Source organism: Thermobia domestica, chromosome 1 (assembly GCF_964235325.1).
Source record: "Thermobia domestica chromosome 1, izTheDome1.hap1.1, whole genome shotgun sequence".
NCBI classification, from domain to species: domain Eukaryota; kingdom Metazoa; phylum Arthropoda; class Insecta; order Zygentoma; family Lepismatidae; genus Thermobia; species Thermobia domestica.
Window position 1 is genome coordinate 221,259,915 of NC_137454.1, and position 18,478 is coordinate 221,278,392.

General features: G+C 37.8%; 2 protein-coding genes across 2 annotated transcripts; both read left to right on the forward strand.

Moving 5' to 3' along the window:
* The first annotated feature begins 417 nt into the window (after positions 1–417).
* On the forward strand, positions 418–1,862 carry LOC145678731 (uncharacterized). The gene is made up of 2 exons (XM_081749182.1): positions 418–966; positions 1,668–1,862. Exons 1-2 carry the CDS (start codon positions 418–420, stop codon positions 1,860–1,862), a joined length of 744 nt encoding a protein of 247 aa, XP_081605308.1.
* A 475-nt stretch (positions 1,863–2,337) lies between these two features.
* LOC145678739 (uncharacterized) lies at positions 2,338–3,543 on the forward strand. The gene has a single exon (XM_081749194.1). It carries the CDS (start codon positions 2,338–2,340, stop codon positions 3,541–3,543), a length of 1,206 nt encoding a protein of 401 aa, XP_081605320.1.
* The last annotated feature ends 14,935 nt before the right edge of the window (positions 3,544–18,478 follow it).

Genomic DNA, 18,478 nt, shown 5'->3' on the forward strand with positions numbered 1-18,478 from the left:
TTGCCAAAGGATATTTGCTTAGCCGATCCAAATTTTAATCGCTCGTCGTCAGTAGACATGCTTATAGGTGCGGGGTTATTCTACAGTCTCCTCGAGCCAGGCCAGAAGACTAGAAAAGGAAATTATCCAGTTTTGCAGGAAACGAAGCTAGGATACGTTGTCGTCGGAAATATGCCTTCAATACCCGAAGAAGCCAACCAGTCGGTAATTTCATGTTTTGCTCAGATGGAGACAGACTTGGATACACAATTGAGAAAATTCTGGGAACTCGAAGACCTTCAGACTAAGATTTACACGCCGGAAGAAGAAAATTGTGAGAAGCATTTTTTAAAGAATACAACCAGAAATGGAGATGGAAGATTTATTGTCAAATTACCAAAGAAGGAAGAGAATGCAGCTTTAGGAGAGTCTTACAACATGGCACTACAAAGATTTAAGCAGCTTGAAAGAAGATTGCTACAAAATCCTGAGTTTCATAAACAATATGCCGCCTTCATGGATGAGTATTTAAGTTTGGGTCACATGCGAAAAGTTACAGAAGAAGACGTGAACAGCAGCAGCAGTTGTTATCTTCCACATCATCCTGTATTCAAGATGGACAGTACAACAACTAAATTAAGAGTGGTTTTTGATGCAAGTGCAAAAACGTCTAATGGCAAATCATTGAATGACATTCTTCAAGTTGGGCCAATTGTTCAAGATGACTTGTACTCCATTATTTTAAGGTTTCGGTTGTACCCAGTTGCATTTACAGCAGACTTAGAGAAAATGTACCGCCAAATATTAATTCATGATGAGGACAAGTGTTTACAACGCATCCTTTGGAGAAATTCAGTAGAAGAACCGATCCAGTCGTATGAGTTACAAACAGTGACGTACGGGACATCGTCAGCATCCTTCTTGGCAACAAGATGTCTGAAGCAAATAGCGGAGGAAAATTCCAAGGAATTTCCAGAAGCGGCAGAAGTAATAAAACACGGTTTCTACATTGATGATGTGTTAAAATCAGTACCAAACGTGTCAAAGGCCTTAGAACTACAGAAGGATCTTATTAATATTTTAAGCAGAGCAGGTTTCAAGCTTTGTAAATGGAGTTCTAACAAAGAAGAAGTACTTCAAGGAGTTCCTGAAGACTTCAGGGAAAAACAACAGCCAATCATACTTGGTCAGCAAGACGGTGTTAAGACTTTAGGAATAGCATGGATTCCATTAACAGACAAACTTATAATTTCGAACAAAATTTGTAAACACGGAACTGCACTAGAAAGTAATGTTGCAATGACAAAAAGACAAGTCGTCAGTATAGTGTCATCTATCTTCGATCCATTAGGTCTAATCGCTCCAATTGTCATCAAATACAAGAATTTCTTACAGAAGTTGTGGAAGACAGGAATGGATTGGAATGACCCATTAGACACAGTCCTACAAGTTGAGTGGAATCAATTAATGTCTTGGTTACCTGCGATGGCGAAGATACAAATTACAAGAAACGTAATGTCTTCGGAGAACGTTAAGGAAATTCAATTACATGGTTTTTGCGATGCAAGTGAAGAAAATTTTGCAGCAGTAGTGTACATCAGGGCTACAGACGAACAAGGAAACATTGAAGTCAATTTACTTTGTTCAAAGTCGAAGGTTGCACCACTGAAGAAGCAAACTTTGCCTAGATTGGAATTATGTGGAGCACTGTTACTTTCGAAGCTAATAGACAAAACGCTATCCATATTGAATATAGAGGTCAGTGGTATACACCTGTGGACCGACTCGACGATAGTTTTGTCATGGATCAAATCACCTCCCAATCGTTGGAAGACATTTGTATCCAACAGGGTGGCTCAAATTCAGAGAATCACATCAATTAATCAATGGCACCACGTGCCCAGTAAAGAAAATGCGGCAGACATAGTTAGTCGAGGAGCGGATCCCAACACTCTTATTCAGTCTCGAGAGTGGTGGCATGGTCCAGAGTTTCTTCACACAGCAGAATGGCCATGTCAAGAACAAAATGAGCCAGCTAATATTCCAGAAGAGAAGAAAGTCATGATAAGTTTGGTGGCAGTTCATGAAACAAGCTTTATGAAAAGATATTCATCGTTAAACAAAATGTTGAGAGTAGTAGCATATTGTTTGCGATTCAAAAAGAATTGTCTTTCCAAGAAATTAGAAAGAAAAAGCGATAGTCTTGACGCTTCGGAACTTCGTTTAGCGTTACACAGATGTATCAAGATGGTACAACATACTACCTATCATCAAGAAATATTGAACTTGCAGCAACAAATGGAAGTTTCAACAAAGAGCCCAATCAAGGATTTTTTTCCATTTCTGGACACGGAAGGAATGCTAAGAGTAGGAGGAAGATTGGAACATTCAAACTTGGAGTACGACAACAAGCACCAATTCATCCTACCTGCAGGTCATCATTTCACCCATCTGATAGTCAAAGAAGAACATAAAAGGTTGCTTCATGCAGGACCACAGCTTCTTATTGCATCTTTGCGTACCAGATATTGGATTCCAAGAGCTAAGAAGATGGTCAAGGCAATAGTACACAATTGTTTGGTTTGTTTCAAGTGGAGATCAACAAGTTCATCACAGTTAATGGGACACTTACCCAAGGAGAGAGTAAATGAAGCAAGACCATTTGTACACGTGGGAGTTGACTATGCAGGATTCTTTTATGTCAAGCCCACGATTCGCAGCAAAATTCAAATGAAAGTCTATGCAGCGTTGTTCATCTGTTTAGCCACTAGAGCAGTTCACATAGAAATAGTTTCAGACTTAAGTTCTCAAGCCTTCATCGCAGCATTGAAGAGATTTATTGCTAGGCGAGGAAAATGCTTATCTATCTGTAGCGACAATGGTTCAAACTTTGTTGGCGCCAATCGAGAATTGCAACAATTTTTTGAATCCAAGACTAACAGAAAGGACATTCTGGAACACTCAGCTCAAGAAGGTTTAGAATGGAAATTCATTCCTGCCAGATCTCCTCACATGGGGTCATGGGAAAGTTCAATAAAATCCATGAAGTACCACCTACGGCGTGCAGCAGGAACAGCAAGTCTGACATACGAAGAGTTGAATACGTTACTTATTCAAATTGAAGCCATTCTAAATTCAAGACCATTGACAGCCATTTCCAACGATCCTACAGATCCAATGTATCTCAGTCCAGGACATTTTTTGATGGGAGCTAAACTTCTCAGCCTTCCGGAACCAGATCTACTGGACGTACCTATCAACAGATTAGGAAGATGGCAACGGATTCAACAAATGAAGCAGCATATTTGGAAACGTTGGTCAAGGGATTACCTCAACCAGTTACAACAAAGAAGAAAATGGAAGTCAGCTCAGCCTAATCTACAACCGAGCATGGTCGTATTGTTAAAAGAAGACAATGTTCCTCCTCAAGTGTGGAAGTTAGGTGTGATTGAAGAAGTTCATCCGGGCAGTGATAATTTAGTGCGAGTGGCAACTGTGAAGTGTAAAAGTGGCATTTTTCGGCGCAGTGTTGCTAAATTAATTCCCTTGCCCCTAGAATATTAATTGATTGTGTCCAATCAAGGAGGGGGAGGATGGATAAGCTTGCATATGTGCATTACTTTTATTCATATTAGTTTCATTTTTTGTATATAGTTTAGTGGTTTTAGTGAATTCTTTGTGATTCTTTTAGTGATTTTTCTGGTGAGTTTTAGTGAGTTGTGTTTGCATTGGCTGGCAACAGTGCCTTCAGTGTGCTATTCAAGTGGGTCTGTGCATTCGACAATGTGCTTCGAAGTTCAACTAGGCAAACATATTCATTCATAGTTTCAGAAAGGCATATTTATTCATAGGCTTTAGAGAAACTCATGTTCATTAATATACAAGATTTACATGTTCTTAACAGTGTTTTAGAATGTTACTCAGTTTATGTGTGATCGAAGACAAAGTATGATGGTTAGCAAGCAACATGTGGTTTAGCTAGCAGCAAGCAACGATTACTGAAGAAAGATGTTAAGATAAGTAATTCATTGTACTAATATTTAAGTATTATATCAGTATATTAACATATGAACAAAGCATGTTATATTTATCATATTAACACATGTACCTTTAAATAAGAATTGAAGCAAGTAACATCTAAAATATTCGTCAAGTCTTATTTCTCGTTCCTTCATGATATCTGGGTGAATCAGTAAAATGGGTTTAATCATACAGTTCATTAGCTTTGGATGTGATATGTGTGATTTGTAAATAAAGTACATAAACATATCACCCCTTCATACATCATCAGAGGGTCTAGGTTGAGTATTCGGGCTCGAGCCAAACACTGTTAAAAGTTATAGGGCACTGGCCAAATATCTTCAAAACTGCTCGATCCGGGTTTAGAATTGTCAACGACTCGAGCAGCTCGGCTCACAGCTCATTCACTATCGACCCGAACCGAGAAGTGAGCCGAGCCAACAACTCACCCAACGACTCGGCTAGAGCCCTCGGCTCAGTTGAGCCGAACCGAGCAGATGGCTCATCCCTACCAAGCCAGCTCGAGCCGATGGTTCACCGCAAGTGAGCCGGCTCGAGCCATCCTCTCAGTTGAGCCAAGCCGAGCTGAGTTTGTTATGAAAAGTCTCTTGTGGTTTAGCTATCGAGACGAGACGAGATGCGAGCAGTGTCCCCTCTCGTGAGCAACACTATAAGTATTCCATATTACTGTTTAGCTTACATTTCTCATGGCTTTCGTTTTCCAGTGTAATCAGGCCATGATTTCAAGACGAGTTAAAACGAACGAACCATTTATCAAACTCGACTGAACTCGACGCGAAAAACTGAATCGGCTCGGAACTCGAATCGAGATTATTACCTTTGACTTGACTCGAAACTCAATTTGAATTCGAGTCGAGTAGAGTTTTAGCTTGACTCGTGCTCATCCCTATGCGTTAGAAAAAAATGTTGCTTATTATTATTCTGCTAAACTAATTATATAATAATAACAATGTTGTTATATAAAATTAAAAATACAGAATATAGAGAAACATTACATTACAACTAATAAAATGAGAAAACATAAACTGGGAGTGAATCAAGACTTGCCAGTAACTCTAAAATCGATACATTCTTTTTAAAGCTAATTTCAAACTCTATAATAAACGGGACTCTAGGATAAGCAAACTGATCTGAAAATACCCCAATATTACATACCATCAGCAAACTATTTTCTAGTAATAAAGTAGGCCTGCTCATCAGAACACAGTTTATTCATATTAACCCCTTACTATAAATCGTTAATTATGGCACCGTAGTTGTTGATAAATATTTTCCGCCGGGGCAGTTCAGACTGGTTACTTTTAAATTTTGTCCTCTATCATCCTCAGCTCTTAAGAAAAAAGTGTTCTTTCAAATGTTCGAACGGTAAGATATTTTCATTCTCCATCTTTATAAAAACAACACCAATCAAAGTAAAATAGAGTACCGGTATCATTGCACTCCTAGTTCACTCACTGAATGTATTGATTTGGAGTTGCCAAATCTACGACAAAATCTTCCAGGTGCTTGCAATCAGTACACGTGATTTCCCTAAGGCTGTCTTCATCTTCCAAAAACAGCAAGTGGCACTACGAACTTGGGAGCACATGGTATTTGCCTCCATCCAGCTATAACCAATGCCCTCAATTTCCTTCGTGCAGTTGAAACCGATTTTCCTCCGTGCTGTTACACAACGACAATTAGTTTAGTTGTCTACGTGTCGAACTGCTGAGCCAAAGTACGAGGGATCGAATCTCGGAGAAGGACATGAAAACTTTTATTACTTGCAGAATTATACATTTCACCCATAATAAAATGAGCATTCAAACAGTTGTGTTTCCGTGGAAAAGTAAGAATTTATTTCAAGTTAAACTTGTGAGCAGTGAAGCAAAACGAATTGGGCTCATGGTTGTCCGAATATCTGACGGTTTGAATAAATCATACGACACGCCTTTAGTATGGAGTTAAAAGCTTTCTGATACGTATAAAGAAATCTCACTGAACTAAAATCCATTACGAAATAGGACCTACCAGAAGCTTCAACACCACGTCTGCGTCACTTCGGTGAACGCTGTATCGAAACTTCCTATATAAATTTCACTCACGTGACGTCTAGTCAGTCGATCGTACTTGGTTTGTTAGCTAACTATATTGAAGGGGTATAGACGAATAATATGCAAAATCCATTTTTCAATTTTGTCAGGAAACGAATAAAATGTGACGCCCTTATGTTTGAGAATTGTTGAACTTTTTTTGGGGGGGGGGCGAAATTTCACTCATCTGCTGTAAGTAGTGACTACTGCTGTTAACCATTGGTTTCTTTAATTTTTCATTTACACATCGTATCCTCTTTCAAGTTTAGTTCCACATGCCATTCCATTTAGTTTCATATATTCTGTTCGATTACATACTTATTCCTCAATCTCTTATAATATGTCCAAATTAACAAATGGTTCTCTTGCTTTCTTTCTAATAATGATTATTTAGATTTCAAGAGAGTTAATTTTAAATAAACATGCAACAAATTTGTTAATTACTACGAGCATTGAGTTCTTCCTCATTGTGTGTTAATATATATTCTTCAGTGTTTACATTCTAATAATAATAAATATTTATGCCAAACTTTGATATAATTGCAGTATACGAAGGTTAAGTGGGTAATAAAGCACTTCAAGCCAATATCTTACTTCAATCTGTATCGTAGATTACAATTATTGTTAAAAGAAATTGAATATTCGTATCCAAAATTGATTTTATGTAGGTAGGATGGTAGGGATGGGCGAGACAAGATTTGAGGTCGTCTTGTCTCGACAATATGGTGTAAAAGTGATGTCTCGACTCGAAACATGTATATTTTTCTATTGGAAGAGCTGTGCCTCGACTTGAATTTTGTCAGCAAAATTCTGTCTCGACTCCACTCTGCGCATCCCTAAGGATGGACAGTTTGAAGAGCCCAGTATTCCAAAGCTGGCGGGGTAAGTATTCCAACTACACCATTACGCAACATCTATTTCAGATACAACCATTATTATACACTTCATTTTCACAAGCTTCTTATAATAACTATATCGATTTCCTACTTAAATTCAATTATAGATAATTGTTTCTTATGTAGCAGCTAATATTCATGCTATACAGTATAAAACAAGTACACATTCAATGTAAATAAATAAAAATGTAAGATATTACAGATTACTGGCATTGTGATTTAATCCCATTTTAAGCCGTACATATTTTCTAAATAATTGTTCAAATTGCTTTATAAGAATCCAGATTATGAGGTACCCTAAGGTTTTGTAATGCAAAAAAAAAAAAAAAAAAAAAAAAAACATGCATATACGTATATAGGTGTATTTTAGGGGACTTCCGGGCTTGATCCGCCCCGAAATTTTATGTTTATTCAAATAAAATATTGTAAAGTGAATGAAATATCTTGTAGAATGTTTACATTTTCAAGAATGAAGTTAGCAAAGCTCCCCGAAATATATATATGAATAATTTTCATTTTGGACGTGTGGTATTAAGTATTCAACTGTGTTCACATTTCTCATTTTTAGCGTTTTCGTATATGAATTATGGACATAGCGGGCTAGTAAATGGGACATGGATTTGAAAAGTGACAGTTTGTCGGATAATGTGTTTCCAACCACTTCACAGTGGAAATTTATATTTATAAAAAGTTCTCATATATTTTTAAAAAAAGAAGAATAACTTTAACGTTCCGCACGGAGGTTCGAACCGTCGCCCTTCGCTTCAGAAATGTGAATAGCAATACTAAACCCGCTTGACCACAGACGCAACTTGGAAGAGCTTGTATTATAATATTGATAATAGCATCGCTCGAGCACAGATTTCTACTTGGATGTTTAAGTATCCATTTTCTGTCGTTTTCAGCAATTTCTGCTTAAGATAATGGTTGATTTTGCATATTGGAACTGTGCATGAGGTATGCAATCAATATTAATTTTAAAAAAAGTAGTTTGATTTTGTTTTTCATTTTCACATCGCTCGGATGACAGTACGATTTGTAGCTAGTGTCTATATAAACAACGGCGGGAACATGCAATTCCCTGTGTATAGATCTCAGGCCCGTAGCTAGGAAGGGGCGAGGGGGGCTGAGCCCCCCCTGTGGCTACCTTCAGCTCCCCCTGAAACTTTCACCAGTGTTTCAAATGCTTCTATATAAAGAAACGAGCAATGCATGGAAACATTGTTTTTGTTTTATCGTATTCAGACTTTGGCCACAAACTAAAGTTATGAGAAATATTTTGTCGGAAGCAACATTTCATTTATTTTGCCAACTACACTCCTTCAGTATTTTTATGAAAATAAACCAGAATAAACCAGATCGTTTTGTCTTCTTATTCTGTTTGAACCCGATTGCAGTTGGTATACAAAGAACGCCGTTGTCAGGCCTGGTGGCTTGGGCCATAAATAAGTCATCTTCGAATTCAAGGAGGAAGGTTAGGGATGGAGAGTTCCTGTTGTGAAATGAGTTGGGGGGGGGGAAGCCACCAAACGAAAAGAGAATGAAAGGAAATGTTTTGTCTTTTTCCCCATCTCGCCAATTTTCATCGGCGTACAACAGAGGTTTGAAAATATAGATTTTTCATGGCAGTACAGTAAATCTTCTTCTACGATCCACAAGTACTTTCGTATGTAAGGTCAGTATAGTAGGCGGAGTGGCTGTTTTATTGCCCCTTCTACTGCCTCTCTTGGTGCCAGTCTGTAGCCATCATATTTTCTTCGACATCAATAGATAACATTTGTTCATACGCGTAGTTCGTGTGCGTGCGTTAGAGAAGTCAATGTTCCGCAGTGGTGGGTGTTTGTGCTTTAGTGCCGCTCGGAGATACGCAAATGTTTGTGTCTTGGTGGAAGCTGTTTGAGTTTTCAGTGCATTAATGACTAATGACTTTTATAGTAATTAAGCGTTTGTTTTAACTGATTGCGTGCGCATCGTGATGTGTTTTGCGTTCTTTCTGCAAGCACAGTGAGTTTTTTTTTAAATTAAGATTTCAGTGTAAAAATGGATAAATCTATAATACGTACGAAAGTCACTAGTGATCCCTTGTTTCCGTTCCATCATCAGCGAATGACAAAAACAAGAATATCAGTACTATACCACAAGATATTTCAAAACCGGGGGAAAATATTAAACAAATAAAACTGGAATCTTATCCTCGGAATAAAGACGGACGATGCTTTCAAACGGAATGGTTTCAGAGATTTACGTGGTTGGAATATTCGCAATCCCGGGATGCTGCGTTTTGTTACGCATGCAGACAGTTTCAACCTTATGGATGTAAAGAAGTAGCCTTTACATCTAAAGGTTTTGGTAACTGGAAGGCCGCTCTTGATAAATCAAAAGCAGGTTTAATAAAACATGCCGCAACAACCACACATATCGTTGCGATGAATATGTGGGCAGAGAAACAAAAGCGCACAGCTGTAAGGAAACCAGTGTCTCTTTTAGTAAATCAAAGTGTACTTGAAAAAATCAGTATTATGTAAAGAGCACCGCGGAAATTATTCAGTTCCTAGCTGTGAATGAATTACCAATGAGAGGGACTTATAATGTTGAAGAGCACAAGGAACAGAGCCTCTTCCGAAATATGTTTGAATATACACTAAGAAAGGACGAGAAACTGGCCGATTGTTACAAATAAATTCCTCAAAATGCTTCCTATTTATCTCCGGAAATCCAGAATGATATAATTCAAGTGATGACAGATACTGTTCGAGAAAATATTGTTGATGACATTAACAGTGCAGATGTGCCATGGTTCACTCTATTGGAGGATGGAACACGTGACAAAACAATCGAGAAAATGTGGGTATCGGTATTCGATATGTGAAGGACGGAAAAGTTCGTGAGTCTATTTTAAGCATAGAAACTCTGCCATCTCTTAGTGCCGATTCCTTTGCCGATCTCACACTTAATGTTCTTCGGGACTATGGTTTACATTGCACAAGACTGTTGAGCCAGTGTTACGATGGGGCTTCTGTGATGAGCGGGAAGAAGGATGGAGTGCAAGCAATAATACAGCAACGACTAGGACGTGATATTCCTTACATACATTGTTTCAATCACAGATTGCATTTAGTAGTAATTAAATGTGTGAACGATATTCCTCTTGTCAAACAACATTTTGATCAGTGTGTCATGCTTTATACTTTCCTTAAAAGAAGTAAAATTGCTACTTTGTATGAAGGTCGGAATCTTGCTCGTCTTTTAGAACACCGTTGGTCAGGACATTTACGGGTAATACAAATAATTCGCGAGAATTATATGGAAATATTGGAGGTGCTAAAATTGGTTAAGAACGGGAATGTTAATGGGGATGAATTAGCAGAAAGTACTGGACTTATTCTGACTGTTGGGAAATTGCAGTTCCGATTTTGTTTATTATTGATGAAAAAATACTTGAAATTCTTCATCCTGTTGATAAAATTCTCCAGTCGCATGAAGCAAGTTTAAGTACCGCATGAAATCTGGTTGATGCTGCTGTGGAAACATTGAACAATATTCGAAATGATGAAACGTTTCGAGATATTGTAGGTGAAACAAATCGCATGATAGAAGATACCCACATTGAAGAAGCTTGTCAACGCCCTTCAAGGAAAAGAAAAATAAGTACGTCACTACAGGATTTTGTTGTAGCAGAAACAACTGGTGTAGGGAATACAGAAGTTGAGTGTTTGCGACAGGTGTTCTACGAGTCGACTGATTTAGTTCTTATAGAAATTAACAGACGATTCCACTGTAACAATGCTTTGTTGGACGCAGTTACTACAGCAGAAAATCTCAAGCTTCCGAAAACAGACTACTTATCTTCATTAGGAATTACCATATCGTCTAAAGAAGAACTTGCTGTTGCAAAGGCGTATGTTAGCAAATGTAACTCTTCTGACGCCTTTAGTGAAATCTATAAGGTTAAAATGGCTTATGAAGATACTTATGCTCTACTTGCTTCTATCCGAACATTTGCATGCAGTACCGCGTTATGTGAATCTTCGTTTTCTGTGTTGACCCGCATAAATAGCCCAGAAAGACTTTCCATGAGTCAGAAACGATTGGCCAACCTGGTGTTTCTTGCGTTTGAAAAGAAACGAACTGCAAACATAGACATCATGAAAGTTCTGCAGAAGTTCAACGCAATGAAGAATAGGCGATTGGAGCTTTTTAAAGTCAAGTAAGTAGACGCATTTTCTTTTCTTTTCTTTTTTTTAAAGAATCTTTGAGTTTTACGGGCCACGGTTATGCCGAATAGGCTAAAGGGGACGGTGATGATAAGAATAAATGAATGAGCTAGTGGAATGAAGAAAGTGGAAGGAAACGGGAGAACCCGAGAAAACCACGCACACGGTGTTTGTCCACCACAAACTTCACTTGGCGTGAGCAGTACCATCATTTCAGATTTTGCTTGGGGGGGGGGGGCAAGACCTCTTGATATATGTAAAATTTTGCGTTTTTCACTGATTACTACTAGTCCATTGATAAAATCTATATAAATCTCAAACTCAGGGGGAGGGCAATTGCCCCTCCCTGCCCTCCCCAAATAACGCCCCTGGGCGTGATCTGGGATCGAACCAGCGTGAACGCTCTAACACTGAGCCACTGTTGTCTCCCTCCCTATTGTTTTATTCACAAGAAAAATAAATTGATGAATCAGCTATACATTCATTATTTGTTATTGGCTTTGATCATTTAACTAAAATTTTAAACTTTTACACACACAGTACAGAATTATAGAGGAGTACGGATTGTCCAAATTGTAACTATAGTATAGCTTATTCATCTATTTTATTTCTGTATTAATTCCTTCATATGAATGCTTTATATCTTACTTCAAACAATTACATATCATTGTTTAGTAAGTTTTCAATGTAATTCAATTTATACAAACTCTTAGAGTTACTTTTTCTCCAAATTTGTCTTAGAAAAAAAATGCATTTAATATGTAGTGAAAAGATTCTGAGATACGCAGTGTGCAAATTACTAGGGGAATGATGGAGAAATTCCTCTCTGTTAAGCTGGATGTCTCATATAAATTTTGAATTTCCTCATGATAATTTTCAAATGTTCACTTTATTCCCCTTGTAAAATGTTCTTTAATTCACACATTGGAAATACGGATCTATAAATGTAAAATAGATGGGAGTATGGGGATATTTTTAAATAGCAAGCTGGTCATCTGATATACAGTACATAATGCATTATACAGTATGTTTCACATTACTGACCCTTAATTATTTTCTGTGTAGTTTTCGATTATTTCTACTCTGAATTCTTGTTTGGGAATACAATGATCGTAATTTAACCTTTAAACGCCAAAGGACGCATCTGCTGCGTTGAACTTTAAACCTTAATAACTCAGCCCCTAATTAAGCTAGGAAGATAATTTTGGTATCAAAGTCTTCGTGAAAGATGAAGCTTGTCGCCGATATGCATTGTATGTATGTGGGGAGTACCACGGCGGAGACGAGAAAGGTAAATTTCGTGTTTTTTTTTTTTGTTAATTTTTTGGGGGGCATTCTCCATTGGGGGTACTGTCATAAAAATTGCACGCTAATACCCTGCAAAAGTACTTGTTACTTATATGAGGGAAGTAGGAAAGGGACAAGGTTGGCCAAGTTTTTAAGTATCATTTTTTTTTTTTTTTTTTTTACGTAAATTACATTTATTTTCTGGACTTCCATATAAGACGAGATATTTTTTCACTGAATTGGTCTAGAAGCATAACTCTTGTTGCCTCGTTGCAATCTGTGTTCCATAACATATCCAACGGTGTTTCAATCATGATTAGAGGGTTCACCAGGGCCGCCAACGCGAATTTCTGTAACAGTCCTTCGAAAATTATATACAGGGCGCCTTATAGATTTTTTTCTGAATTTTTCTCTCGCTTTAAAAAATGGTAGCAATTGCTGCAATGCAAAGTACTATTATAATAAGTGTATTGCATATACATTATCATCGTTTTGTCAGCATTGGGTGTCTGTATGGGTTGCAAGGGCCCCCCAAGTTCTAATTTTTTCGTATTTTAAAAAAGTTTATGAACTTTCTTCTTCTACGATTAGGGTGGGAATTCCACAAGTGATACCTCGTTGGAATCAGTGTTCCGTAAGCTTTCCAACGAGCTATACATGAGGAGGAATTTGTAATTAGGGGTTCCCCTAGGTCCCCAGCCTGAGAGCCTACGATTTCGTTCAAATTCTTGCCAAGTGTATAAAGGTTAAATAGCAACAATAGATATGAAAACGTGGAGTCAGGTTGGGCCCCCCAGAAGTGCTCTCGCCCCCCCCCTGCTTTCGAGTTCTGGCTACGGTCCTGATATATCTGCGGGAATTTTGGCGGATCTAGGCTCACTTTTTCGGACTTCGAAAAACAAACTCGGTTGTTTATCATCGCGACCACTGATTCACCCTCGCGGTCGACCTAGCTTTCCCTCTTACAAAAACGTTTGTGACGTATGACTGCCTAGCTTTCAGTGTTGCTCCGTGGATGAGTGAGTAGAGTCGTTGCTTAGTAATCAGAAGGTTCCTGGTTCGAGTCCTGCTCAGAGCAGTCCATTTTTTTCATTATTTGCTTCCCATATCTGAAGATGTTTCTCCTCCTCCGTAATCATCTGATGCTCTCAACTGAGTTCTTCACTTGAATTCAACAATTGGTAGTGGGATGCTCTCAGATTTGGGTGAGCTTTTACATGTCTACTTACCAAATCAAAATTTTCGACAAAATATGGATGCTATCCGATCATTTTGTCTCAAATTCTAAATTTGTGCATGTGACTGTGTCTCTGTTTCATCATATTTGCATCTCTCGCTTTCCAAGGTCATCAGCTATGACATAAGATGGCTTGCGAGCAAAGATTGAAATCATACAAGTGCTATACCAATGGGCTCACTCTCACTAAGCATTTGATTAAATGTATGTGTTTTCATACTGCTGGAGGGGGGGTATCCGCTCTTCCTACCCTCCTGAAGTGACAGAATATTTATTCAGACTTTGCAAAGTAATTTCAGATCAAACGACAGAAAGAGTGTTCATTCCAACAGCAACATGATTGGACTTCAATTTTTTGTTTCAATTTATCTCCACAAATAGAACAAATATCAAGTAATATGTTTGCCATAAGAAGTAGATTCATTTCATTTGGAGAAATGATGCTGTAGACGATAGTGGGAATTTCGCCCAAGTGTACGGGAATTTTCATTGCCTGGCGATTATGCCACTCGCCTTCTTTTAAAGTTAATTCGGTTGCAATACTTCCAGCAAATACTTTGGACTCAACTGGTGGAGCACTCTTGCCGTAAATCTCCATATGGCTGTACCATCCAGAAGTGTCTTTCGCTGTACAAGTATAATAAAGTACACTATTTTCGTCCAATTTTACAGTTAGAGATAAACAGCCTTAACAATGTTACTATACTGGTTATTGAAAATTCGAACTTTATGCAATATTTAATTTTTCCAGATAGAAACTATAAAGAGGCCGAATCGAATTTATTATGATCGATTTGTTAACAAAGTAGTTTTGCACTACTACTGCTAATTTATATTGGCTTTCACTTTAAGATCTTACATCGTGATCAATTTACACTATGCATAGAGTGTACAGGACAAATACACTATTTCAGTTTCACACCACCCACATCTTTTAAGTTTGGAACATAAATTCTATCCAGTAAATTCTCGTGAAATAAACTTATTCCCGAATCAAATAAAATAGATTTGCCATAAAATACTAGCCTTGAAAGAAAGTAAATAGAATGAAATATTTCATTTCAACGTCCCATGGTTCTGCCGTGCGCTAAAAGAGACGGTGATGATAAGGATGAAAGAAATCGTGAGATGAAGAAAATGGGGTAAGCGAGAGAACCCCGAGAAAGCACACGCACATAGTTTCTGTCCACCACAAAGGTTGCTTGGCGCGAGCTGGGATTGAACCATGGAGCTTACGCACCAAAGGCGAATACTCTACCATTGAGCCACAGTGCCCTCCTACAGAGATTCGAAATAAATAAGATTAATAATCAAATAATAAGATGTATTTCAGGTTGTCTTTGAACAAATTGTAAGATACACGAATTTTCGATATGAAAATTTTCTTTTTTCTATCTTGGATGTTGCAAGGAAACAGGAGAGACAAAACAGAAATAGCAAAGTCTCCTTTCTTTTCCCCTTGCTTTCAAGAACCAGCTGCTGTGTTAGCTCATCACTCTCTCTTTCCGTAATAAGGAATCCGGGGTTGGATAACCAACACGTTTCGACTGAGCTTTCTTAGCGCAATTAAAATAAATTGCACTGCATTAAGAAAATTCTAAGTCCAACCCGATTGCATACAGTGTCTAAGGAACGGAAGTAACAGTTGTGAACAGTAACGTAGAATATTCATCTTTTGTTACTGTTATAAAAATAGGTCTACAAACACATTAAATATAAACCTTTCCCATAAGGAAGGACTTGTAAATTAGATTTTGTAAACCCATAACTGGAAGAAGCAGCTATGAGTTAAAAGCATGACTATTCCTAATGTTTTCTCAGAATTACCCTTATAGAGTGTGAATAATGTAGAATGGTACTAGTTTACATTTGTGTGTAATTCCGAATGGAAAGATAGTAACTTTAGAGTACGAGAAGAGAACAGCTGTTTCCTCCCAAACCAAATGTTACGTATTTTGTGTAACACCATATATGAAAATATGTATAGCGAAATTCCTCTCGTAAAAGTATAGGAACGCTGTGCGCAAAACTATAAACTCAGGAGAAGCGAATACGTCCTTCTGAAATCCAATGCGAAAGAGAGTAAACTTGAGCTAATATGCAAATTAGCCAACGCCCAATTCTAAGGGTAGTTTAAAACTTCAGAGACTCTCTCCAATCGTCAGTCGACTGCTGAACATCTAACCGCGTAGGACCGCGCGCGTGTGTGTGTCCGCTCATCATTGAACTTAGCGTTATAGGGTTGTCGTCCACAGACTTAGTTTCGTACTTCACAACTTTTTTCGACCCTTACTTTCAAATTCTATTCATTGCTCTATCGGTATGTTCGACTCACTTCAGTTTACAAACTGAAGTTTCAATTCCATGTTCTGTGGACATTAGCGATTACATCTCATTCGTATAAGTGAACTTTTCACTACAACAATTTAAATAAGACTCTCCGTTACCTCGTGAAAATTATTACTTATACGATTAAGACGTTCAGCGTTCTTATACTGGAAACGAGTGTTCTTGTATTCGTTTTCAATTTAACCAATACAATTTTATTTATTTATTTCTACGAAATAGAAACTTTTCATTTAAAAACAAAATCCGCCAAACCTCTAACAATAGGAGTTGAGGAAAGCCTCGAAGATTGCCAGGATCCGCAATCTCACAAACCGCTCGATCGCTCGACGCATTACAAAGTTCTACACATATGTTCACTTACCTCTTCGTAAAGAAAAGAAATGAAATTAGTTTAATGTTCAACTATAATGCTCTTTAGGATGAATGATTACTAAAAGTGGATAATCATTAAATTAAAATTTTGTATTTTTGTCATTCTAATTAAACCTGATAAACACTCTGTAGGGAACAAAACAAGTAACCTGTACTATCGAAGCAAAATCACAACACAAGCAAGAACGTCGTGTGCATCACTTGTAGATCCTTGGCTACTCGTATACCGTCAACAGTTCTGAAATTGCCACCCACACTTCTCCATCCTTGTTGATGGCTCATATTGTTTCTCTATCTTCATGCTTGGAGTAGAAAAAAGTTCTCTTACGTAATAATCGGCTTATTGGAAATATAGTGCTGAACCAGTGATGAAATATGGAAGTTTGTAGGAGTTGATAAGGAGAGCGCCCGACAAAAACGATTAATTAGGTGACAAGTATAGCAAAATATATAGTAAAGAATATATATATATATATATATATATATATATATATATATATATATATATATATATATATATATATATATATATATATAATCTGTAAAATGTTTTACTTTCATAATTTTTGAATCACTGTTATATTATCTCAATATACAGAGTGGTACGCTTAGGTAATTATATCCCAAATTTAGAAGATGATTCTTCCAAAAACAGGCAACAAAAAATTTATGTTATTGTATGTGTGATACTTCATGGTTCTCAGGGTCTTTGACAATATCTTTATTAAATGGAAGATATCCACCATGGAGGAAACATGAAGGAATTTTACATTTGGGACTATTTCAAAACTCTTGTCTTCTCCCTAGGATGAGCATGATCTGGAGAAAAGCACCGTTTAAGGCTGAAACGTAAGGTGATTTCGTGCATGTGCGTGATCCACGGAGCGTCGTATTCATGCCGGTCTCTGCGCAGATCGTAATCATTCTGAGCGCTTCCTCTAACAACACTGTACACAATGTGGTACCATGTTTGTGTCCTTTCGAAAGGAACTCTTCGTAATAAAGGTCCCTAATTGCTGGTACGATCGTTAGGAACAAAGTCGAAGTGAATTACTTCCTCATAGTTTCTCTCCACCAATTCATGAATTTACGCTTAAAACCTGCTCTGTTCGACAACCATTCCGGAAGTTGGCCCTTCTCAACCACTGTTTATGCTTATTCTAATTTGGGGAAAACGTCCACTTTTCATTGCATATGACAATTTGTTTCAGGAAACGCACATCACGTGAAAGCAGTTATTGGCATACATCTACCCTTATCAGGGCCTAAGCTGGGACCAATTCATGTGGCACAATGCGGCATTTCCTGATGGGTTAACTGAGTTAGTGAAGTGACGTACTACCGTGGACTGGGACATGCCGGGTTGTTTTAAAAATTGTGATATTCTAGTGGATGAATTTTCCTCAATGGCAATGACGTGTCCCAAGACCTCATTATGTATTATCCTGAGGCGGCCGAACCTTGACTGATATTCAACAATGTTACAACCTGTATGGAATTTCTAGAGCCAATGAGTTCCTGTGCTTTGATTTACTACATCTTCCTCTTTCGCAGGATACATTTATTGGGTTGCTGACATAGTGTTATGCCTGTTTGACCTTATACTGTAACATTTACGTATCAGAAGTTGTTGAGCACTCACCGTCGCTGCCACTAAAATTGACTGAAGATACTGAGGAGGGGCAGTCTCTGTGTTAAATAGTCCACTTGTGGATTACCTGTTGGGCCAATTTGACCTTGCACTTATGGTTTTTCACGGCGTATATATGCACTTGCTGTTTGGAGTTGTAAAAGTACAGCCATTTTTATGACTTATGTACAGATTTGTTTAAAAAATGGGACTAGATTTGATTGATTTGGAGTTTAAGTTTGCTTCTTTTGTACTAGACGCAATGTGAGAAGGGACTTACTCTTTAAAGTAAGCGAAGAACCAATACTCATACTATAATCCTAGTTAAGAGCTCCCAACGGTAATTGAGGCGAAATGACGTATAGAGGCACTTTGTTCAAAAAGAAAAACTGGCCACCAAC

What these genes read in the sequence shown, in the direction of transcription:
- LOC145678731 (XM_081749182.1), top strand. Translation starts at nt 418, where the DNA reads ATGGCACTACAAAGATTTAAGCAGCTTGAAAGAAGATTGCTACAAAAT. An exon ending in AATTTCCAGAAGCGGCAGAA is followed by an intron (nt 967 to 1,667) that starts GTAATAAAACAC and finishes AACTTTGCCTAG; the next exon opens with ATTGGAATTATGTGGAGCAC.
- LOC145678739 (XM_081749194.1), top strand. Translation starts at nt 2,338, where the DNA reads ATGCTAAGAGTAGGAGGAAGATTGGAACATTCAAACTTGGAGTACGAC.